This window comes from Phoenix dactylifera, chromosome 12, assembly GCF_009389715.1.
Source record: "Phoenix dactylifera cultivar Barhee BC4 chromosome 12, palm_55x_up_171113_PBpolish2nd_filt_p, whole genome shotgun sequence".
Taxonomy (NCBI): domain Eukaryota; kingdom Viridiplantae; phylum Streptophyta; class Magnoliopsida; order Arecales; family Arecaceae; genus Phoenix; species Phoenix dactylifera.
The window spans coordinates 4,127,733-4,153,209 of NC_052403.1; the positions used below are offsets into that span (position 1 = coordinate 4,127,733).

At 40.2% G+C, this 25,477-nt stretch overlaps 1 protein-coding gene across 2 annotated transcripts in view; it reads right to left on the minus strand.

The window, feature by feature from the left end:
* Positions 1-463: 463 nt before the first annotated feature.
* The window catches only part of LOC103705896 (protein MOR1-like), a 37,764-nt gene continuing 12,750 nt past the window's right edge, over positions 464-25,477 (minus strand). The window contains exons 18-54 of one of the 2 annotated variants that reach the window (XM_008789785.4): positions 25,302-25,407; positions 20,388-20,500; positions 20,088-20,175; positions 18,211-18,311; positions 17,901-18,008; positions 17,679-17,784; positions 17,522-17,601; positions 17,141-17,290; positions 16,960-17,035; positions 16,734-16,858; positions 16,530-16,640; positions 16,293-16,442; positions 16,125-16,199; positions 15,367-15,448; positions 15,138-15,259; positions 14,962-15,063; positions 14,812-14,886; positions 11,756-11,851; positions 11,559-11,660; positions 11,171-11,272; positions 10,720-10,902; positions 10,530-10,641; positions 10,194-10,270; positions 9,889-9,968; positions 9,285-9,350; positions 9,057-9,183; positions 3,405-3,527; positions 3,253-3,330; positions 3,003-3,161; positions 2,746-2,904; positions 2,573-2,670; positions 2,339-2,495; positions 2,130-2,246; positions 1,867-1,962; positions 1,667-1,738; positions 1,300-1,576; positions 464-1,173 (exon numbers count right to left, since the gene is read on the minus strand). In XM_008789785.4, coding sequence (XP_008788007.1) covers positions 914-1,173; positions 1,300-1,576; positions 1,667-1,738; positions 1,867-1,962; positions 2,130-2,246; positions 2,339-2,495; positions 2,573-2,670; positions 2,746-2,904; positions 3,003-3,161; positions 3,253-3,330; positions 3,405-3,527; positions 9,057-9,183; positions 9,285-9,350; positions 9,889-9,968; positions 10,194-10,270; positions 10,530-10,641; positions 10,720-10,902; positions 11,171-11,272; positions 11,559-11,660; positions 11,756-11,851; positions 14,812-14,886; positions 14,962-15,063; positions 15,138-15,259; positions 15,367-15,448; positions 16,125-16,199; positions 16,293-16,442; positions 16,530-16,640; positions 16,734-16,858; positions 16,960-17,035; positions 17,141-17,290; positions 17,522-17,601; positions 17,679-17,784; positions 17,901-18,008; positions 18,211-18,311; positions 20,088-20,175; positions 20,388-20,500; positions 25,302-25,407 — 4,311 coding nt within the window. In that variant the 3' untranslated portion in view covers positions 464-913. Of the gene's footprint in view, positions 1,174-1,299; positions 1,577-1,666; positions 1,739-1,866; positions 1,963-2,129; positions 2,247-2,338; positions 2,496-2,572; positions 2,671-2,745; positions 2,905-3,002; positions 3,162-3,252; positions 3,331-3,404; positions 3,528-9,056; positions 9,187-9,284; positions 9,351-9,888; positions 9,969-10,193; positions 10,271-10,529; positions 10,642-10,719; positions 10,903-11,170; positions 11,273-11,558; positions 11,661-11,755; positions 11,852-14,811; positions 14,887-14,961; positions 15,064-15,137; positions 15,260-15,366; positions 15,449-16,124; positions 16,200-16,292; positions 16,443-16,529; positions 16,641-16,733; positions 16,859-16,959; positions 17,036-17,140; positions 17,291-17,521; positions 17,602-17,678; positions 17,785-17,900; positions 18,009-18,210; positions 18,312-20,087; positions 20,176-20,387; positions 20,501-25,301; positions 25,408-25,477 lie in introns of both variants that reach the window. The other variant, XM_008789784.4, reaches the window with a different exon arrangement.

Sequence of the window (25,477 nt, forward strand, 5' to 3'; positions counted from 1 at the left end):
AGTAAATCCTTCATTACAAGCTCCAAATCCCAAGCCAAACCTAGAAGATTAAAAAAAAAAAAAAGAAAGAAAAAGAAAGGTGGCGGCCTTAATCGGAAGCTGCCTGGGGGTACATCAGCCTTGATGTTTATACAAGTCTTAGTAGCTAGCTACAGTATGGCTACCCTTAAATGCAAGAGACGTATGGCACATCAAAACCACGGTGTAAACAAGTATTGAGCAAACAATCAGGGAAGATAGCATGCTGCCCCTGAGCTGCTTTCACTCAATTCATTCCCGATCACCGAACTCTAGTTGTTTATGTTATGGCTAATAGGATGCAACATGGTCGGAGTACTGGTGGTAACTCGGTGAAGCAGACCCTATTGAGGAAAAGATGAATAATCAAAAAAGTTGAAAGCAGAATTGGACAGCTGATGATTGCGATCACATTATGGGCATCATACATGATATGGAATCCTTATTACCAAAGAAAACTTATAAGGTGATTCAAATATATTACTAAGCCCTGACATGCTCAGTCAAGATCAGTGTGTTTTAAGGCCATTTAAAAGAATTCATCAATACAATACTCATGGCTGACACCCCTATCGAGTACACTTTGAAAAACTCAACTGTGTGCATGTACATGGTTACAAGGTAAGAAAATATGGACAAAAATGTTAAAAGATTATCTGTCACGCTATATCAATAATGGAATATTACAAACAAGCATCTGGGGCTTGCTCACCGAATTTCCATATGCTTCAACTGGACTTTGAAACTATGGTGGGATCAGCAACAGATGCATTCGTCCTCCACGATATGCATCTGACCATCTACAAATTGCAGAGAATGACAAAACACCTCGCCCTCTTTTTTTCTTCTTTTCCATTTACAAGAATCTATAGAAGTATGAATAAACTCTAATCATCTAGGACAGATGTTCAAGGGATCCGCTTTTTAGCCTCTCCATCCGGGCTTGAAGTCCAGATAATGCCTTCTCATCCATAGGAAGAACACCGGTCTGACTTGGTGGCTCTCCATCCATGCGGTCTGTTCTGTGGAGGGCATTACCATTAACATATGCCAATGGCCGGGCCCCACAATCCACATTGCCTGCAGCTGCAGCAGCTTGGATGCTTTTCATCCGTTCCCTGATGGCATCTAAAGTCCCCGTTGTAATTGCAGGAGCTGATTAATTTCAGTCGTCATCATATCAGAACAATTGCAGTGACAAGAAAGAAATGCATGGATGCACATAAACAAGGATATGAATATGTGCATGTGAGAGAGGGAGGGAAAGGAGTACGGAGAGACCTCCAGATGGGTATCTATCATTTCGATCACCCCCCAACTGTGACCTGAAGTCTGATGAGTCACTTTGGCCTCTCAAAGAGGTTGTTGTACCAACAGCATCATCTTCACTATATGATACAGCCACATTGGAGTTTATGCTTTCAGTTTTTACATGAAGCGACTTCGTTTGTACCGGGGAAAGAGGTGCGAATTTTGGCGATGGAGCAGTTGCTAAGGGAGGAGGGGTGGACATTGGAAGACTTGAAGGTATCCTTCCAGCTGCTGCATTCTTTTCCATCTGCATGCACCAATAGCAGGACTAGTTGTAGCAAACACTAGTTTCATGTGGTAATCCCAAAAAGCCTGCAAGCAAAAAGACCCTGCTAACCTGGGCAAGCCCATCTCTGATATATGTTCTAAAAGCCTCGCTTGCATTTTGAAGCTGAGCAAATATATCAACCTAGAGATAGTTCAAAAGATGTTAGGAACAGAATACAAGAACTATCCAGTTACATAAAATAATTAAATAAGTTAACTCATATAGTTCACAAAAAAAATCGAGCTTCTCTGAGAGACAAGTTGTCATACCTTGGGATACAGTTGGGTGATACGGTAGAGTTCAAATAGACCAATGGTGCAGGTTTGTTTGTCACCAATTTTCTTGAATACTGCAGCAAGCTCTTGCTGTTTCATGTCAAGAAAGAAAATAAATAGCACAAAAAAGGCCAATAAGAACAAGAAGTCACATGCAGAGGAAAAATAAAAAAAATTGATGGAATTAAAATGAGCTAATCTAATAACGATCAAACATGAAAAGATAAAAAATTGTAATTACTAAAGTGAACCAGCACCTTCAGTTGAGCATCTGCAGAATGTGTTGTAGGATTTGGGCTGTTTGAAGCAGTATCACCCCAATGTGTTTGTCCCATGGGACCAGATGGAGTCAACATTCTAGCAGCTGCGAGAGTCTGAAGAAACATATATAGTAATTGTCACTATAAAAGCAATATCTCATGACCATATCAATTCAAGCAAGCATTTCTATTTCCAACAAATTTACCTGAAGGTTAAGATCAATGTATGCAAGAATGATAGGTTGAGGTTCCATGTCTATAGGAACCATGGAGAGGTGACCTTTAATTGCTGTCCCACGAAGCTTGACTAGTTCATGCAGAACAGTTTTAACCATTCGTAGTGGCTTGTCATCAGCCCCAGCCCTATGCACAGTCGGCCAACAAATTATACCATAAAATGAGAAAATAGTTGCATAATTTACAAGCAAGTATATAAATACCTTCTTCGTATCTCTTCCATCCCTAGTTCTTGCAAATACACGTGAATGCTTTGAAGTATACGGTCAAGATCAACATCATATATTGTACTTTGTAGTACCTAGCAAATTACTGACCATGTTAGCACAAAATTGGGAAGAAATATACAACAATTTGGAAAAAATCTACGAGTTACCTTTGTCAGCTTAATTAGACACTTGACAACTAGATCTGAAAACTTTTGATTCCTGGTAACAAAGGCCTCACTCGGTGCCGGGGAAGGCCACCTTGAGGGGTCCAAGGGCCTCAATAAATTGATTAGCACGACAAAAGATGATGTCCGATCTGCATTGTCCTGCTCAAACAGGAGCAAGTAAAATATCCTAAGTAAACAAGATGCAAACAAGTGAATGCACCAAGGAAAGAAAATTAAAACAGAAAAAAATTGCAAACCAGAATTTTAAGCATCAAAACATTAAGTGCTTTCAATAGTTGGCTGCCATCATCCATCATAGGAACTCTTTCATCTAAAAGCCAAAGTAGTAGCTCAGTAATGAGATTGTCTAGAGTACTCTCCTTCACAGCATGAGCAAGTTTCTTGATTTGGAAGGTCTGCAGCAACAACATTTATCATATAATTCTGTATAATTTTACAGAAATAATATATACACATTCTCAAAAAATGACTAAGAGATATACACACCTGCATAAGCGTGTTCAAAACATATTTACACGACCTTGAAGAAGCTCCAGAAAGGCTAAAATTGAAGGTCTTTGGAACCTGCAAAAATAATTGAGATTACAGAAATGAACAGAAAGCCAAGCTATATCAATGAGAAAAACAGAACCCATTACCATAGATGCTAGGTTTGAAACTAGTCTATCTGCCTCCTTAACAATATCTTCAATTATACTGCTTTCAGGATCACTTGTAGCCTGCGTCAGCTCATGGCAGATAATTTTCATGCCCTCAACTGACTGCACCAAAGCAAAGCCTGGGTAAGCTAAGATGTTGTAACACAACAGCTTTCAGTGACAACAGAATCTCAAGCAGAAATGTTCTTCAGATTTAAAATCAGGTCATCTGCATGTTATGTAATGCCAATGATGGAAAGCTGACTCACTTCATGCTCCATCAGTCAATTTTGACTCATACCGTCTAACAAAATCATCAAAGAAATGAAACAATTAAATAATATATAAAACAAGAACATAGCAGGATTCTAGAAGGACCCAAAAGTTACTACATCTAAATCCCCCTCCTACCTCACTAGAAATTGTGAAGTATGAATAGTAGTATAATAATATGAAAAGATATATTTTCTCAATCCCTTACTGGAGGTCCAAAGTTACATCTACGAGAACCCCGTATGTACCTGGATATTAGAACCTGTTTTGGTATCATTTTTTTTTTAAAGGCCGCGCACTGTGGCCTTTTTCAAAAATAGCCGACAGCACGTGCGCATGATGTCACCTTGTTGGCCCGCAGGGCATTGCAATCCCAAACCCCGCGCCAAGGTTCAGTCGAGGGAGTTGTTGTTGATTGCGGGACCGTCTTTAGGGCGGGTAATGCGCTATCTCTTGCTGCCTTTAGAACCTTACCTATGCTACTCCAATGATGGTGCTCGGCCAAGGAGAAGAATCAAGTATGAGGATGAAAAGATGATGATTCTATTCCAAATGACAACGAAGAAAGGTAATCTAGCAAGATCGGAAAGGGACCATGCTAGCCTAATACAATCCAAGGGGAGCTGATTTACCCACCTCTAGCCCAAGCCTTGCGGCCGAAAACCCACCTAAGGGACCGAAGGGATAACCCTTTACAATGCAGAAAAATGATATCCAATGGATGCCTTAGAAGGGCCCTAATGGCTCCTTTATATAGGCCTAATGCCCATGTGCCAAATAGGTTTATGGGCGGAAGCAAATTTGAAATTCAAATGCTATTCCTAATCTACCGCAAGGGGATCCAAACTAAGTCAGATCCCTTGCGGCCATGTGCTGAAATTGCTGGGCTCTTGACGCCGGGGATGCGTTGCCTAGTTGGCCGGGGCGCGTCCCATGCGGGTGCTGCCATTTGTCCGCGGAGTCTTGATTTGGTATCCTTGAATGGCTGGCTGTGTTATGCTCCCCAACTGGCTCGGACGCAGGTCCTGGTCGGCCGGGACAAGGGTCTTGGCTGACCGGGATGCGGATCCAGCTGCCTCTTCTCTCGCGGATTGATGGCATATCTTCTTGTGCTTCTTTGATCCTGCGGCCTGTTGCATCTTGGTCGCCTATGCTTCTGCTCGCCTGGCCTCTATGGAAGAGTCCGCGAACTCCTCCATGGATTCTGCACGCGTTCCTTCCTTCTTTGGCTCCTTGCGCTCGGATGCATGCCATGTGGCTCGGCTTGCTGTCCTTGGCCGAGCGCTGCCTTTGGGGTTCTTTTCTTTTTTGCTCTTGCACGCGGATGCATGACACTTGTCTTGACCTGCTGGCCGAGCGCTGCCTTTGGGGATCTTTTCATGTTTGCTCCCTTGCCCGTGCACGAATGCTTGCCACTTGTCTTGGCCGGTTGTTGACCAAGTCCATTGCTTGGCTTGCGGGCGCGCTCATGATGGCTGATGTGTGGCCCCTTGGATTGCGCTCGGTTGGCCATGATTCAATGTGTTCGGTCTCGGGCCTGATGTTGCTTGCTTTGGTTTAGCTCAGCCCGTGCACATGCTTCTAAACTGATTGGCTTGATTGTGCTCGGCTGGGCGCAGTGTTGCCCGAGCCTTGTGCTTGTCGTGCCATGCCTTGTGCCCGATCTTTCCTCTATGCGCGCGCGCTCAGGTGCACGCGCAGGGGCTGGTGCCTCTTGTCGTCGCCCACGATCATGCCCACTCTTGGCGTGCGCGCAACGTGTTGTTGCGCGTGCCGAGTGCTGGCAAAGTGTGGGATGGCGGTCCGGCAGTGCACCGGCCCTTTTTTGGTCGTGGCGAGGTTCGGGCGCGCCATGCGTGACATGCTGGGTGCGCGCACGAGGATCCTTGCATGGCTGTGGCCGCGCGCTGGTGTTGATGGCCCCGAACCTCATGTAGGCGCTGGGAAAGGTCTGCGCGACGCTGAGTCGGTTGTTGGTGAGGTTGGCTAGTGCTTGGGCAAACCTCCAAGCAGTGGATTTGGCCCGCAACTTGGTCTTGGCTGAGGTTGGCCTCGGCCAATTCTTCCAAAATTTGGCTTGGCGGGCTGGGGTTCTCATCACACCCTTCCTTTTCGGCTATAAAAATCGAGTAATTCAAGCAAAGATCGAAGCATTCAGCAGAGGAAGGAAAGGCAAATCGAACAGGGATCGAACAAATCGGTTGATGCTTCGGATCAGGTGCATGACGGGTGATTGATCATGGCCGCAATATAAGTTGGTCGGAAAGATCTTGATGAAGCAGCGACCACATATTTTCGGGATCCCATGTGCTATACATTGTATCGACCTCATGCTGATGGAAATTGGAAAGATCCGTAGGGTGCAGCATACAGTGGAGATAGACCAACGCATCACCAGGTATATAGCCATACCTGGGTTTTTTCACTGATGAGAAAGTTTGCAGAGAGATTCTGAGACAAGGAGTCACACGGTTTGCTACGAACTACATTGCACTGGATAGCCTTATCGAGAAGAAAGAAACCCTACATCAGATGTTTGTCAGTCCCGAGTGGCGGCAAAATAGGTATGCCCATGCCAGCACCGAAGGGAGCAAGATGGAAGACTTAGTTACAAAGCAGTCATTCTGGTAGCGGGTCACTGCGATAGTCAAGGCTATCAAACCATTATACAAAGTGTTGCGTGCCGTGGATACCGAGAAGTACCCCCATATAGGTTTTCTGTATCACATGATGGACATGGCAAAGGCTCAAATCATGGAGAGAGACCAAGCCCGTACCCATGAGTACATCGAGCAGCAGTGGGGAGCCCAAATAGGTAGAAAATTGCATCTAGCAGATAAGAAAGAACATTGATAATTATATTGATAGATGTACTTGTATAATTTTATTAAGACAGTCTCGTCTATGTGCAGCATACTACCTAAACCCCAGGTTTCAGTACAACGAAGTTGGAATTGGTATGGATGACGAACTTCTCGAAGCTTTGCGTAATGTCATTTACAAGATGGATACTGATCCAGAAGTCGCAACATTATGTCTAAAAGAGGTAACATGATTTAGTAGTAAGTACATCGGCATCTTCTATTATTAACATAGTACAACATGCTTTTTTTCACAGACCAAATTATTTAGAAATGACTGCAACAGCTTTGGACAGCGAGTAGCTGTCGTGAGCAAGACAGCTATGAATCCAGGTATGTTACACATCAAAAAGACATTCACCTAGCGTTATATAGTTACTAATATGACCAAGGTACGCGGAACCGACCGAACCAACGTACCGATGAAGATCGGTACCGGTTGGAGGCGGTACCAAACCAGTTCTGAAAAAAAAGAGAATGTGCGGAGATGCGCGCATCTGCGTTAATGCCATTCTGTCGTATTAAAAGCCCACACAGGGCAGCGCGTGGGCTCGTTGCCCCGCGTGGGCACGAGTTGGGGGACGCATTTCCCCACTTGTGCCCGCGCGCGGGCGTGCTCCCCGTAGCCTCTCTTTTTTTCCTTCTCTTCTTCCCTCTCTCCTCTCTCCTCTCTTTCCCCCTTCTCCTGTGAGCAAGGGAGGTCTTTCCCGCAAGGTGCTTGGGAGGAAGAAAGAGGCCCGGTAGTGCAAGAGAGGTCTTCTTCCCCTCTCCTCTCTTCTCCTCTCTTCCCCCCCATTCTTCCCCACAAGTACCGATGCGAACTGGTGCAGTTCGCACCAAGCTTGTACCGATGCGAAGCGAACCGCACCGGTTCGCATCGGTACGAGCAAGGAACCGTTCAGTTCCGACCCCTTTGGAGTCGAAACCAAATTCCACCGCGGTACCGTACCGATGGAGGCTGGTACCGGTACAGTACAGGCTGAACCGGTTGATTCCGACCAGTTCAGCAGACCATGAATATCACACTATCATATATGTAATTTTTTTCAATATTTTTGTAGCTGAATGATGGATTCATTTTGGCAGGTCCGCAAAAAATTTTAAGCGGATAGCTATCCAGATCCTCTCAGACGGTCTCCTAGAGTGGTTGTGAGCGCAACTGATCCACCTTCGCCCTCATCCACAGCAAACAAAGGAACCGTTTGACACAAAAGTGCCTCAATGACCTTGTTTATGTACACTACAATCTGTGATTGAGGTTAAAATGCATTCAAGAGAAAGTGGACCTCAAGTATGCAAATTCGATCTATAGGGTTTTCACAAATGATGATGATCCTATGCTCGGCTGGCTTGTGGGCCAGCAGCAGGAGCCCGAGTTTGACGAGCCAGGATTGCCTCCACGACCGGCCGGCTTCATAGCCAGCGAGGCTAGGATCGATCCACAGCAATGGGCTAAGCGCAATATTCCACGCACTCCCATAGCTGATCAACCGCAGCCAGAGAACCAATCACCACATCACTGGTACGACACATCCTCTCAAAGAGATGATTGAGAGATGCTCAGACAAGGACGCTAAGATACCCAGTCAACTCGGTCAGGAGGGCGTGGTAGCCAGGCGGAGAAGGACACGAAGGGTAAGAAGGTACCTGCCCAACAAGCAAAAAAAAGAAAAACAAAGGGCCTCAATGGAGTATCGAGAAGATCTGGAGCAACAGCGTTAGAGGTTCTGGTGGTGATGGATCTACTAGCCATGAAAAGAATGGAGGACAATATGGTACTACTTATAAGACAGCCGGAGACTGGTCTTCGATACACCGGTGAGTCCCAGTTTACGCATGCTACATATGATAGGGACCACGGTAGGCCATCTGATAGAGTTCACGAGGATACCATTGCATATAGAAGAAGGGCTCCTTGAGGTCGTTCAAGAAAACAGAATGCAGCTGCAGATGACCTCACATGTGGAGTAAGATCCATACAAGTGTCACTCGCCAATAAGTCCCTACTACGGTACGTATTGTACCAAGCGTGCAGCATTTCGATCCAAGATTCACATGCAACATTTGCTCATATGTTACATTAGATAATTCTTAATGTCTCAACTTGCTTCACTTTTCCAAGGCCAAAAGGAAGAGATGACTCAACCACTGAAGGAAATGTGATACTCCTAGTATTTTCTTTCCTTCTTTTGGTAAAGCGTACTTACGGAGATGGGACAAAACACATGTTCTTTTTTTCTGTTAATGACTTAACTTCTCGTCTATGATTTTTTTTTTTTGCTTTCCTCATGCAAGCAAGCTTTTTCGGAGATGTCTTGGAAAGGGGAAAAAATATAGCAAACAAAAAAAAATACAGAATTACTATTCATTAAATAATAGCCATACTCTTATGAAGAAATCCAGCAAGTACAACCAGTGAAAAGATAATATTTTGCTTTATAAATAGCAGGATAAAAAATACTTATTTATAATTTCAATAAGAAAGACCTTCACATGCTATATCTAGGGAGTATTTGACCTGCTCAGGTGAACCCAATGCAACGATATCAAGAGCTTCATGCCAGTCAGCAGGACCATTAACAGTAGCCAGCTGTCTGGCTAAGATGTGCCTCCCCACATGGGAATCAGCATAGCCAATGTTTTCCCTACTGATACAGCAAAATATATGATGAAATTCCAGGAACACAATAGATCATGTTTAACACCAAAATTTCAGCTATGTATTATTTTTAAATATTCCAGTTACCTTGTCGCCATTGGAACAGACATGGAACGTGGGAGAAATTCTCCACTCTGTTCTGCAACATCTGACCTGAAATCGGAAATGATATTTAAAAAATACATAAAACTCAAGCATGTATCACACATATAAGTTTCAAGACTGCAAGTAATAACCTAACCACCCTATACACGAATCTTGAAACATTTTTTTTAAAAATAAATCCAGAACTTGATATATCTAGAAAAAATAGAACAAAAAAGATGTATAATTGATGATTATGTTGCAAAAGAAAAACAGACATCAAAACAGTGTAAGGTAGTTAATAAACCTTCAGATATACATTAGTTTATAAATTTTCAAATATATAATGTTTCAACATAACACCAGCAACAAATATGATAATTTCCTTCACAAAGATATTAAAATGGAGATAAAGCACTACTTCCATTATGAAATTAAGAACAATTTAGAATATCTTAGTGTAAATTCAGCCGAGATCGTATTTTGACATGAAAACGAGACATGCATTTTGAAAGATAAAAGTCAGCAAATTTGTGCATGCACAGACGTACACAAAGAAACAGAGGGAGAAATGACAGCAAGACAGACAAGAGAGAGAGAGAGAGACCCATTTTCTCTAACTGATCGCCTTAAAGCTGCTCTAGCCTCACCAGGCTTTCCTTCCTTCCTCTTGTCCATCTCACGGGCCTGAATGAAGAAATGGCAAAAAGATATTACATGATCCGTGGTATTTAATTCTTAACATTTGGAAGTGTCTCCTACTTCTGTTATAGCTCTGCCATCACCCACTAACAGGCATTGAAGCCATTAATTTCTAACATTCCTCCTTTGTCCCACTATTCTATGTAAAGACAATAACATTCCTCGGCATGGTGACAGTAGTAGTCTGCCGTTGGGTCTTCGTATACTAACCTTCCACTTAAATCTATCATCTAGCATGCTTTTTTGAGCATCTGATAGTTTCCCAACATATCTCCAAACATCCTCCCCTGTTCAAGAAAGACATTGAAATCAAACAAGCATAAACCAAAAGTATTAAAAGTACGAACTCTGATTTTACCTTCAACTGCCTTTCATGAACATTGATCCAACAAATGCGAATGGATTTATATAAGTCATCAGGAGGAATGATTATTAAAATAATAATCATTATGATGACTAATTAGCTCAGTAAATCAAGAAATATTTATACAATAATTCATTCAATCCTACCAAATGTTACAGATCTATTGAATGAAATGTACATACCAAGATTCTTATAAGCAGTAGCCATTGTATTTAGAGCAGCTTTCCTAATTTCACCATCTCGTTCCGATGTCAACCCAGCAACAAGTTGCAAAGACTTCAATTGTCCGCTTATCTGAATGAAAGAAACAAATAAGCATGATTTGTTGAGAATTATAGGACTACAATTACATCAGAAAATTCATTAGTGCACCTCAGCTCCATAGCGATCAATTAAATATCCAACAAGATCAACACACTCTATCCGAGTACGGTTATTTTTTGAACGCAAGCCCTCTAAAATGTACGGAAGAACCTTTGATGCAGAATAGATGGTTACAATTTGCTTCATCAGTTCACGCATTTTCTCCCTAACCTTTTCAATGTTATGACCAGCCTACATTACAACACCAAAAACCACCGCTGTTATGTAATGTTTATGACCTCATGGGTGCACAGTAAGAAATTCAAAAATATGGCAATAGGAGTTGCACAATATAAAACAAAAAAAAAAAAAACAAAAATGTAGAAATATCAAATAATAAATACTGGAAAGGATACAGAAAATTGAACGAAGAATATCATCATATCCTAACTGAACAGCAAGAATTAGATCTATTTAATATACATTGAAAACCAAATACATAGATAAAAAAAAAACCTACCTTCTCTACAAGGCATGGAAGAAAAATTGCAGCTTCTGCCTCAGTTAGAGTATAGCCCTCAATCTTCAGACCATCAAAAAGTTCAGGAAGAAACTCCAGCACCTGCAGAGCATGTCCAGTGACAGATGCTTCAGCAATCAGTGTATTATACATGCATATGTATAATATACTGACAACAAATGGATCATATATATATATATATATATATATATATATATATATATATATATATATATATATATATATATATATATATATATGCATATGTATAATATACAGAGCAATCAGTATATTATATATGCATATGTCCAGCGACAGTGCATATGGATCATCAAAATGGCAGAATCACTTGCAAGACAACAAATCAATTGACAGGAAAGATCTTTACCTTCAACAAGCATGTTGTGTTGGACTCACAAAACCGCAAAACAAACCACCTTAAAAGTATGTCAAGAAGTTCAATCATTTCCTTTACACTTGATGGCAAAGCCTACACAACAGAAGGCATTGGAATAAACTCATTTTAGATATATTATACATGCATATGTGCACACATCTAAGAAAAATGAGTGTGTATGAAGCCACCTTCTGCAACAACTCAAGCCCGTCAACTTGCTTCTTAAAATCCATGCTCAGGAGTCTCCTGTGCAGGTCTTCTCTGAAATGCTTCATAAAATCGCACTGCAGTAGATGGTGTTTGACATGAAAAAAAAGGGGCAAATGCTTGACATCAAACAAAATTGTTACAATTACTAAATATTATCCATTTTCATTCGAGATTCATGTTAAAAGGACATAGGTACATAAAACACCAATCAAACTTCATCGTCAAATTCAAGCTTTTCTACTCCATAAGCAGCTTCCATTTCCATCAAACCATCCACCAAAATTTTTTTATGCTCTTTAGAATATCTTCTTGAGCATATGAAAGCAGTGTAACAAAGCCAAACAGTAGTCACCAGGATGCCAAATGGAATGTTGTCCATTAATTTGGGCCATTCAACAAGCAGTAACTTGGTAACGAGCTTTACAGTGTGAATAGAATTTTGCACATTCTCTCCCTGTATCTATTTGTTTAGGCATGTTGAAGTTGACACTTATTATGTACTCAGCCAGTTTAAACATCACTAGATGAAGCAACCACAATCGCGGTACACAGTATTTAACAGGGGAAAGAGGGATTACTAGATGGCATTGTAAATCTACAGGATTCAATCATAAGCTACTGGGTGAAGAATGTAGATAACATCAACGATTTCCCTTCTAAAAATGAACTAATCTGAAAATGGTAAGTTAAATAAAAATGGCACCAGAGAGAAATACCCCTTTTAAGGTCTTGGAGAGGAGTCTACTCAAAGTGTAGAGGTCCAAGAAAAAATTCATTTATTTTCAGATTGACATTGGTAATATACCAGGACTGGTTATTCTATGACTTCCTAGTAATATTTGTCAAAATCCCTAAGATTTATGAGTTACAGATAGGCAAAAATTATCTAGAAATCCTTTTTTTATATGCACATGAGGATAAGAGACTAAATGAAGGTAGGGAACTGGATTCTACTTACAAATTTTAGATGGCCAGTTTTTGTATTCATTACTAGTTTTTTATGAAAGTGTTGTTCTTCTTCTTTGGGATGACTTAAAAAGCAGATTTTGTTTCTTCAAAAAGCTCGCTCTCTTGCAAAGAAGTGAACTTTATAGAGAAAAATCACATGTCTAGCAATGCACTATCAAAATGGCTTCTCAAATATGCAAATGTCAAAAAATGGGAATTGGGAAAAGCTAGAAAACCTAGTTTCTGGCTTATTAAGCAACTTTTCGTCCGTTCAAGACAACAAATATGCTTAAGGCCCTCTGTAGTTCAAATCTTTGAAGCTGCAGCTTATTGCAGAATGAAGATGTGTTATCTATCAAAGTTCACACCACATCATATCTATGTCAAAAGCAATTCCCCTGATGAGTAGTTTTGAGTGGGCAGGCACTCCTCACAGCACTCTCGTGTGACATGCTTCCTTTTAGGGAGGGGACTAGAATTGATCTCTGGGTGATAACCTCAGGGCATGATAGAATATCGTCTTGCTCATCTATGAGAATATTTTCAAGGCTTGAAATAATGTCTGGAGTAATATTATGACCGCCACTAATTTAACTTCAACTCCGATTACATTTTCGCTTAAATGAAAACACTCCCATTAAATTTAAAATTCAAATTCTCTTCATGTCTTCAATTTTGGGCTATAGTGATTAAGAAGATCAATCAGAACAATCATTACTTAATTCTTAAAAAAAAGGGGAGAGGTCCCTTTACTAACAATATTTCCATTATCTACGTGCAAAAGAGTTTTGAAGTGGGGTGTTTGTTGAAGACAGATATTGCAATTAGAATTAATGGAGCATCCAAATTGGTGCAGGCTAGACCAAATAATAATGTTAAGATTTTATAGATTTTTCCTAAAATATCTTTATCTTATTGAGGTTTTACCCATATAGGTACAACAAAGCTGTTTATTCTTTGCAATCAACTTATTGAAAAGTCCTCGTGAAGAAAATATCTTTAGAATCTGGAATCAAGTTATTCAGAATTCCTAGTTGAGAAAGTATCATCGAAGAGTTTTTGAGGAACAAAACTCTAAATTCTAAGATTCTTATGATAAGTATTTTATGTTTCTCTACTGCTCGAATCAAGTATTGACAGGACACGGAGAATGAGGAGGCAGCAGGGTCAGGGGTAGAGGCTGCATGAGTATGTAGGTTGCATGGTAAGCAATTACGAGATCATGAGAGGGCCATGGCCTCCATTGCCCCCTGCCTCCATCCATGTTTCCTTGAGGCAACATGAGAAGAAGCACTTGGCCCCCCTCAGTTAACTAGTACTCCTACATAAAAAAGTGATTAATGGCTATAAATATTCATGTATGCTATGCTCAAAGGGAATTTTCCTAAATCGCAGGACTCTTCTGATTAGAGTAGTATACCCACTTCAGAATCTCTCTGGAAACTAATTCCTCAACCTGCTTCCTAATTTTTTTCTTATTAAATCTTGTTAAGAGACCTGCTTCACTGTGACCGTACCCAAATATGCTCATGCACTTATACTCACTACTGGTGCCTAAGGACTTCCCACGGAAAGTGATATTTGCAGATGTTTGGCGATTTACATGTATGCTCATCATTTCTGATTTCCGATGATGCCGGCTTTTTGAAAGAATTTGTTCCCCTTAAATGAAGTGAGAGCTACTATGCTGGTTGTGCCTCTAGAGGCCTATGCACCTGTAACTAATAAGGCATAAGTTTGAGGTTATTAAAAAAGTGTATAAATAGTTGATAGATTTGTGAAAGGCCTGACTATGATAAACCTAAATAGGTGGGACTCCTGAAGAACAGCTTATATGAACAAATTGATGGGCCAAGATTTGCTGGTTAAATGCCATTGATCTCAAGGATATTATGGTAGCACTTGGAGGTGCCTGCTGGAAGAGGAGACAAGGGTAAAGGTGGGGCCAGGGAATAAAAGCGATGTACAAGACATGAATAACACCTACGGACCCAAATGATACCTCTCTATTCAGGGCAAAAAATGATGACAATGTCTCAATAGCTCGAAGCTACATACATTGGGAAAAAAAATTAGAAATACAAACCTCCAAATCTTGAATCTGCTCAGGACGTGGCTCCTCAAACTTGAATCTGCGTACAACATATCTCTCCCTGTCTTCCTGTATAGACAATCATGCAAATATCAAATATTTAAAATCTGTGTTGATGTATATTATGTCTCCATGAAAACAGACCTTGTTTGAGTCCTTGATGTTAAGCAAAGCCTGTGACTGGACCGCAAGATCTTGAACAGAAACAATAGTGTCAAGCTTTGACGCCCTTGTGGGAACACCTCTCTGTCAATATATAAAGAAAATAAGCAGCCAAGTTTTTGTAAAAAAAAAGTTTGTAAGTTGAGACAAGAACAGACCAAAGATATGGCCTTGTTTCCATGTTTAGACCCACGATCACCAAAATTATTTGAACCTGGCTTCGCATTTCTTGTGCTGGATTTTAAACCAGTAGAAATCATTTTGGTGGAATCTGAAGCTTCTGGAAGGGGCAAAAAAAAACATGAGTATTATAGAAAAAAAATAATGACAGCAACTAAGATAAATACATTTGAAGTAAAATGATAGACTAAGATTACAAAAGAACACCTTCAGGTAGACCAGAAAGTTTCAGCCGCTCAAGTATAAGAGCTAAGGCTGGTCCCTTTAAATCCTTCAGATTCTTGGCCACCTAAACAACCACAAGATATAACATTCTATGACTGACTAGGACAATAAATAAAGTGGGAAGGTATAGAACAAAGTTCGCCGAACCGGACCCATCGGGGACCAGCATGGTTCAGGCATTTAATTCGAGACAGGCTGGTTTCCCTCACGATTTGATTCCTCCCATCACACCCCCCACACCGGCGCTCAGAGAACTCTCAAGAGCGCCCCTACTCATGGTTGTCCTCCTCCTTTTCATCTTCTTCTTCTCTCCGTCCTCGCTCTAGCATTCGGATTATTCGCAGCGATCTCCTTCGCAAGCGCCCGAAGCCACCCCCATGAGGCCCCGCATCGCTGCCCTCGTTAGCCCTCTAATCCTGACTTCGGTGAGCCCCCCCCCCCCCCTCTCTCTCTCTCTCTCTCTCTCTCTCTCTCTCTCTCTCTCATGCTCAGGTTAGGGTTAAGGTTAAGGTTTCCCTCTGCCTCCCCCTTCCTATCTCTTTCTCTCTCTCTTCCTCTCTCTTTTTCTCCCTCTCCCCCTCCCTCTTCATCTCTCCCTCCCTCTCCAGCTCTCTTTATGGTACACCCCCAATGGCATGGAATGGACCCATCCTGTGCCAAACCAATCGTTGGCCGGTACCCCCTTCAGAACCAATTCAGCAAACCTTGGTATAGAAGAAATTTAAAAGATGACCACATACTGCTTCTTGGCCGCAAACATTCAAAATTTCACCTAAACAAGATTCAGCAGCTTTTCGAACTTCTGCTGATTTATCCTGGAGAAAGGCCAGAGAAGTGAACAAAATTAAACATAGTTCTTACATTTTTCTAGAACAGTGACATTGATAAATGAGAGATTTAACTATTACCGAGAGAGAGGAGGCAGTGGGCTTTAGTAGGTGCAAAGCATCAGATGACTCATTAATTTTTGCAAGATGCCTAGATAACCAATCAAAGAGATCTTTTCGCCCCTCTACACCAAGCTTTGACTCAGCCAATGCTACCGTAATGTACGGAACCTGGAAAAACCAACAACAAATCCTCAGATCACTATATGCCAAAAGCAGAAAACAATTTTCTCAAATCTCCTTTGGATCAGCGAATACCATTTTATCAAGTTGAACGGCTCCAACCCATGCATCTAGAGTATTCAAAGTGCATTCCCTCATGTGCTTTTTGTTGTCACCAAGACATTTTAGTACATCAGCCAGAATTCCCTTTATAAGATACAGTGTCAGTAATTCTGTCATCAAGACTTCAAATTAATTTAAAGAAACTAAGAATCACTAGAAGTTTTTGCTTAAGCGAACCTTGCTTGACTTCTCCACAGGAGGACCCATGGCAGATGCAAGTCCACCAATAGTAGACAAGGTTGCCATCACTAAATTTTTATTGCTATCACATAGACGGCCTCTTAGAGCTGCAAATAACTCCCCTAACAGTTGCAAAATAGGATAAGCATCAGGATCAAGGTCAACATGGAAAATTTTTCTGAATCTTATAACCATATGAAGAGTACATTATTCGACAGCATACCAGTTCCAGCAGGTTGTATGCGTTTATGAGCTTCCTCCAGAATTTTATTGACCGAGTCAATAGACTCCAAACGAACCTGAAGAGTACATACATAGCTCAGCCTTGCATAGTACTGAAAGGTGAAATCTATGATTGATGGCAAGAGTTTTCAAGCTCAAGAAAATCCTAATTACCATCATACCTTCCAATCAGCACTGCTAAGATTTTTTAATAAATTAGGTGTTATCTTTGCACTGACATCTTCCCGTGGTAGACCATCAAAACCAGCGGCAGATGTACATGACGTAGAATCCAAGACTTTCACTGTTTTCTTTGGAGCTGCAGCAGCACCCTGTCAATTAACATGGTAAGTACTGCAAGTTTGGTGGGTGCTGACTAATGCAGTTGGTAAAATCATTGGAATGAGGTACCCAACGACCTGGGTTTGAATCCTGCCTACACCTGGGTGGTTGGGTGGAAGGTAACCCCCTCCCCTTTCGGGGAAAAAAAAAAAAAACTAGTACTACAAGTGTTGAAGTAAAGGATCTGACGGTAAGTTCCTGCTCCAGCATTACAAATATACCTCAAATGGATTTTTTTCATATTCTGCATCCAGAGCACTAAGAAGTGCAGGCTTGACATCAGTCAGGAAACCTTTAATATCTGCAGAGAACCAAAATTTAGAAACTTAACTGAAATCATCAGCAGCCACTGTTTTGAGCTAAATTAAGGATCATCACCTGGACCGACAAACTTATGCAACATTCCAATCAATTTGATAGTTGAGTTTCTTGTTGCAGCAGTACTAGATTGTAACCCAATATCCTTGCAAAAATCAATCAAATCCTACAACAAAGCAAAGCAGCACTTTTGTCAATTAAACAAGAAGCACAAAATTGTTGTCGTCAAAAGCCTACGGTAGAAATAGCACATCATAGAATAAGCAGAGAACATATAAGTACCTTCAATTTTAAATGGGAAATCCCGAAATCTTCAACTGCAGACACCATCCACAGTATACCCTCACTGAGAACCTTGGGATTCTTGTGCTCTTTCATGATTTTGTAGAGCTATAGTGTAATAATCAAAAGTTCTCAGTGTTGTTAGCAAATAAACTAAAAACAAGTATGTATGTATGTATGGATGGATGGATGGATGGATGGATAATATATATACAGATGTGTTTTCTATGCAAGCAATCCAGATGTATAAAACAGCATACTTAACATAAAAGCGGTAAGGAAACCAAATCATAATCCCATCTCTGCTTACTCTATCAAAAATAAATCCTGGACCAACTGCCTCGGAGAAAGTAGTGAGACACTTCATTGCATGGGCACGTGTTTTGATATCAGCCACCCTTTCACCTATGCCTGTCAAAATGAAATATGTCTCAAAAACATTAATCTTCATAAATTTCAACTCACTGAAAGCAAAAGACGATATAAACAGAACCCAAAGTAGCAAAGAACCACATAGAAAAGGCAAGAACAAGTTGTGAAGAGTTGCTATAACATGCTAAGCGAACTCTGTTTAGAATTTTTAGGATCATGTATCTATGTTAACAAGTACAGGGACATTTAGAATAACTTTGTTAAGATAACCATCTTATGATAAGCTATTAGAGCCACCGAAATATTTCACCTAGTATATAGGGTTGGCAATTTTGACAAGAACCCAATAAACCTGACCTGGCAGTGCCCAAAATGTTTGTTCAAAGGGTCGGCTTTGGGTCCAGAAAATGTTGATCAATTGGCAGGTTAGAGTCAGGTTGCGATGATCCAATCCTTACAGTCATAATACATAACTTGATAATATACTTATACATGTATAGCATATACTACAAAATCAAAACCCTGAAGTATAATCCCTACCCTCCTCCAATCTCTCCACTGCCTGACTCCCCTCCCTCTCCTCTCTTCCTCTCCCTTCACCTTGGCCCTATGCTCCTCATCTTCCCTCACCTTTCTTCCTACACTCCACCCTTCCTCACTCTCCTCTACTCAACAACCCATCCTGCCACATACTGGCAGCCTGCAGCAGTCCAACATTCATAACCCCACTACAGACTGCTTCCCTGCAGCAGCCTATCATGTCTTCCATCAAAATTCACCACCATTCATTAGCTATCTTCTTTTCTTAGCTTGCTTCCCTCATTTTCTCTTCCTCTCTTCCTCTTATCTTCTTCCCCTATCCTCTGTTCCTCCTTACCCAAGTCAGATCCTGATCAGTCTCATTGACCTGAGTGACAATAGGTTCAAATGACAGTGATCCATTGGCAGGTTAGTCGGGCTCATGTCAGGCAGGCTGGGCCTTGAGAGTAGAAGTTGACCCAACCTGATTTGACCCACTGCCTCCCAAAGGCATTACATCAACATATTTACATAACCATAATCATTAAGCATTATCCCAACTACGTTGGGCTGGCTTTATGGATCTTCATTCGTCACAATTTTTTATTTAGGCCACCACTTATGTGATTTCAAGTTTCTCTGTATATTTTCTTACAACTGTCATGCATGTCAGCTTAGGTCTTCCCCTCCTACATCATCCGACAAAAATTAATTTATTTCTTCTCACTAGGGCTACCAATATCTTTATTGCACATGCACAAACCATCTCAACCTAATTGTGCACACGTATATAAACAATAATTATGTTTATATATAAACACACATATATGAATATAAATATATATGGTAAAACTAGAAAGGATAGATTAAGAAAGGAGTATATTAGAGGAGCTCATGGAGTTGCACAAATTAAGAACAGTGATGGATAACATGGTATGAGAGCAAAAGGTCATGGGTCCACATCCCCTTCTAACCAATTTTCCTTCAAACAATTCATTAATTACCTTCTTTTCTTCTCTTGACTCATTCCTTGTTTAGTCATTCTTGACTTGTTCTTATCTCGAGTCATTCTTGAGTCATTTATGCCTTCACATGCATGGTTCAAGAGGCACGTGAGGGCGATGTTAAGACCTTATATACATTATTGACCCCTTTCCTAACAACTTAAACTTCTGGTGTCTAGTTACTTAACAATTTTATATATATATATGTACATATGTAAATATAATAATATTTATACATAAACACATACACTTGTGAAGAATAACTATGAAAATTTTACCAGCAAAAGCATACCTTGAAGACACAGTACAACACATCGTTTTGGAAAGCGTTTCACAGCTGAAGCTATGTATGTGATAACCTCGATGACTTGTTGTTGAACCTATTTCAATGAATAAAAATTCAAATGGCATGTCATGTGAAAGATATATATATTCATTCCAAATTCATGTACAAATAAAGGGTGCACAATGAGTTGGTAAAATATGGATATAACAGACTTCAGCTCGATCCCACCCTCACCCTGATTTTTGGGCAGGCTCCCAATAATCCTACTTCTATAATAATAATAATAATAATAACAAAGTGCAATACCTGTACATTCTTCTCGCCCCATCCAGGAACAGCACACAATAAACGAATCAAAATTTCAGCAGACTGATCGAGATCTCCAAGATTTGCAACTTCCTGCTTTAGCAAGCCAATAGCTGTCAAAAAAAGTAGCTACTTTAGTGTTCTCAAAATCATGAGCTAGGAATGTAAACTAAAAAAAAGCATTGTATATTTATTTTTTTTCAGAAGTTTACAATTACCATGTATATATTAATAGGAAAGTCAAAATAGAAAATTAAACAGGAAATGCTACTCCTTCGTATGAAACAAATTTCCAAATTTCTCCGCACCATCCAATTATGCATAAATAGTTCAAATCGAAAATGTGCATGTGTGCACATGCACATGCACCCCAAAGATTTGGGACCAAACTTGAGTTGGGTTAAAAGCACGAAATGTATTTGCGCACGCGCGCACAGAGACAAAGAGAGTGACAGACTGAAAAATTAATCAGTTATAGCAATTTCTTAACCTCTCTCTTGAAAATAGGCCTTATTCTAGAAAATAAGAGCCTGAAGAAAAACAATGAAGCACAGAGGAAGACGAAAGGGGATCCAATCCTACATATTGCTCTAGAAACCCACAAGTTACCAAACAAGTTCTACATAACCAGTAATAGGTAATGCACGATGCGAAAAAGATCATTTAGTCAACAATTCAACTATATAATGTCACCTACATTATCCACATGCCTATGCAATTTTTCCAAAAATGGAGGATAAATGGAACTACTCTTATCTAAAAGCTCAGGCTTCAGTAACTTAATTAATATAATGTTAGCGAAATATGTTGCATGTGTTAAGTAGATCTTAAGTTCTAAGCCATAATAATTAGATACACACATAAAGGACAAGCATGAATACGTAAATACACAAATATGCATATATATATATATATATATCAATAGCATAAATACGTGCATTGTGCACATCAATCAATAAGGTCCCACATCAAGGTAGGCTGAACCGGACCAAACCGCCCGGTTCGACCCGTACCAAGCCGACCCGGTGGGGAACTGGGTCGATTCGCCCATTAAAATCGGTTCCTGCTCCAAACCAGCCAAAACAGGTTCTAAACCGACCCAAACCGGCCCGAGAAAGTCCGAACCGAATTGGTCAAAAAAAGTCCGAACTAGCCAGAACCATTCGAAATCGGCTGGTTCCGTTCAAAGTCAGTGCAAACCAAGTCAACTCGATTCGAAACCGGGCCCCTCCTTTGCTTATTTTATTAAAAGGAGGTGTTGAAAAGGCCGAAGGGTCAGTTTTGTATCCAACGAGGCCAGGGTCGATGTAGAGTAATGGGCAGAAAGCAAAATTTCATGCATCCTTTCAGCTGATCAGCCATAGCCACAGGAAAGCCGGTCACCACATGGCACTTTGTCCGAGATATCCTCCTAGAGACATGATCAAGAGATGCTTAGACGAGGCCATTACGCTACTCGGTCGACTCAGTTAGAAAGGCAACATACATTCTCCCAACATAGCCAAGCAGAGAGGGGCACGAAGGGTAAACAGGCAAAGAGCGGCGTGAAGAGTAAGCAGGCAGTGAGTGGCACGAAGAGTAAGAAGGCAGCTGCCTAACACACCAAAATAGAAAAATAAAAGGCACCTGCAGCTCCAATGGAGAGTATAGAAGAGAAGCCAGTTCACTCAGATTCAAAAATCAAGAGCAGTAGTTCTAGTTGTCATAGATCTGCTGGCCAAGGAGAAAGTGGAAGACATGAAACCACCGTTTATGAGATAGCCGCATGCTACATAGGATAGGGATCACGGTGCACAATTTGGAGCTCGCGAAAATCCGATTGCATATAGGAGACGAGCACCTCAAGGTCATTCAGGACACGATGCAGCTGCAGATGACCTTGCACGTGGAATAAGATCCAAAGGCGTCTCAAGTTCCAAATCGTATACTAAATCCTATTACCCGCAGCCACATGCAGCTTATAACCTATATGGATACAAATATGGATATGGTGTGTTTGAGGCATCATCCGGTGACTACTACACTATGCAGTCCGGAGCATCTTACGAGTAGAATTTTGCTATCGGCTTATTCGAATGGGCCCCTTCACAGTCATTTTATCAGCAGAGGATACCTCTCAGAACCAGAGCTTCAGCGAAAGATCCAAAAGTGCTTATAATCTGAAACGTGTTCCTTAAGGAATGAACATACAAAACTACAATGTTGTTTGATTAGAGGGGCAGGCTGATGTATGCCTCCTAATGATGCTAATGATCCGGATATCTACGAGAGAAATCACCGCTCGATGAAATTTTAGATATCGGTATGTATATTGTACATTAATATATATGTAATTAATTGTATTATTTTATATTTTTCATCTCACTACTTGATTTGAGGATATTTCATATTGCTTCTTGTAGCATGCAATATTTTACTAATCATTTTATATTTTGTATCATTTTAAAACAACAAGATGCATCATTTAGGTTAAACCGAAATTATAGAAATCTCAAAAAATATCAAAAAATATCAAAAAAAACATCAATAAGACTTAAAATCATTGAAAATGTTGAAAAAGATTTATTACCAATTAATTGAACTTGAAAAACTCAAAAAAAATTGGACGTGCCGACCTGCCCAAGCGTCCGTGTCAGTATGGTACCGAACCAGTACTGTACCGACCTGTCCGCCAACTGCTATAAGTCCCGATACCGGTTCGGCAGACCTTATCCCACATTGTATCGTGGAAGTAAAAATGAGATTGCTGAAAAATAGGGTCAAGAACCCTTGACTGCAACATCTAAATGGATTGATTTATACCTACAAATTCTTTCTTCCACCAGTGCTAACACCAAATTTGCATATCAAACTTGTATCACCACTTGTGTTCCAATGCCAAAGCAGAGTAGGGCAATTATACCCGGTCACTGTGACACTTTATAGAATGCAATCATAGAAATTGTATACTCCTTGTCATCCATCAAAAATTTTATTCTGTTTTCTTGCTGGATCAGTACACTAGAATTTATCGCAATTCTTGTTAAAAATTTTATCAGCTTACTTCTGTAATGGACCGAGGATTGACATTCAAAGCATAATTTCAATAATGAAGTCAATCTTCATAAATTGGAACCAAAGATTTGAGACATATGAAGAGCCCTCGAGTGCCACCAATATCGTGTCACCCTTTTAATATATTGACGACATCAATATTTCATCAAATCTACACCCTCCTAAATTCTGTGGCAACCTTAATTACCTATAAATGTCATTCACAGAACAGGGGAAGATAGGCAAATCGAGCATTATAACTTAATTATGAGTAAAGAAAAAGGAAGCAGCATAGTCTACTGTCCCTCGTAAATGTCTCCAGTGCTCCAAATAAGAAAGTTCCACAACATTCAACCACTTTATCACATCTACAAGGAAAAAATCAGATATTGTTCCAAATTATTTTCCAATAACTTGATTATCAACTCCATTGGAACAACAAATCACTACTTATTCATCTCCCTCATAGCTTTCTACCATTTATTTTTTTTAAAAAACCCTTCAATAAAGAAGGCTGACCTAAAGAATTTGCTGGCAACTCAAAGTGCCCATATCCTTCCCCATAGGGAAATATCCGATATTTCAATACTATGCCATCTGGTAAGTTTTAGAAATCAGGTGTAGCAAGAAAACTGTGATGTGCCAAACGAAGGAAAAAAAATATTAATCAAGAAAAGGAGAAAAAAAACTACAATCTACAATGAATGGAAGTCTAAGATGAAGGTACAATGTAATGGTCCACGAACAAATTCCAAACCACAGCCCTGTTGGCGCTATGTTAGATATTACAATGTGACGCCCCCAACTGGCAGAATAATTCTTACTCCCTTATTTTTACGATGCGAATCTGCCTAAAATCTCATTAATAATATTCCAGAATCTCCTTTTGAAAGACATGTCTAGCAGCAGTTGAAACTCTAGCAGAAGCAGACGCCGCCTTGATTTGTAGTACAGAACAAGCAGATTGAAGAGAATAGTAGATGTCCTTTGACAAGCCCACAGGGTAGTTTACTTGGATTCTTCTATAATGATGTGCTAGCCTAGCAGCCAGAGAAAGAGCAAATGTCTATGCCTCATTCTATGTCTTAAATCTCACATAACCAGAGAATAAGGAGTTTCCCTGTAATAAAGTTTCTAAACAAATCATGATTATGGAACTCCAAGTCTTACCATGGGAACAACGATCAAGGTCGAGTTTTTCAAGTAGTTGCATCAATCGTACTCTATGAGTCTCACAAATAATTGCATCAACCATTCTCTAAGAGTCACACCTCTTTCTTTTAGTCTAGTTGAAAATGACCATTATAGTTTTGGCTTTTTGAAGATTGCAGCATCCAACAGATGGCATTGTTTTGTAGTCTATATCTTCTCCATAAGTATCTACTCATCAATAATGGTGTACATCCAGCACCTACCAAAAGTCCAAAGGCATTGCTTTCTTGATAAGCATCTAAAGTTCTAACAAACAATGCTGCCTATCAAAGTGTCAAATAATAAAAAAAAAAAAAAAAAAAGGATGAGCGACCTGATCCTTATCAACTCTCTACAGAAAGAGTCAAGATCTTCTGTTCTGGTTTTGCATCAAATGAGAGGTTGATAGACAACTAATTGTGCACACAAGAAATGAAGGATAAGTAGAATAATAAGCACAAGTGTGAGACTTTCACTTTTCCGAAGAAAAAGCATTATAAAAGAAGTTACCAACTAAAGCTAACTTCAACATAATCCAGTAATTCTACAAAATAATACTGACTAAGAGAAGCAAAAAAAAAAGCAGACGGCAAAATCAAACTACAGAGTTAATTCATGATGCAATCCAAGACAATATTCAAACCAGCAATAACAAGTTAACCAGATGTGTCATGGGGCATAAAAACAAACCTTCAAGGCGTTCTTTCCAAACGCCACTCTTTAATTGAGAAATCGCATCAGGCTTTATAACAGAACTCAATTTTCCTTCAATTTCTTCAAGACTCATATCACCTGGCTGCAAACAAGAGAAACATTATGACATGCCATTCAAGGGACCATCTAAAGAGAATAGCAACCCACATAAA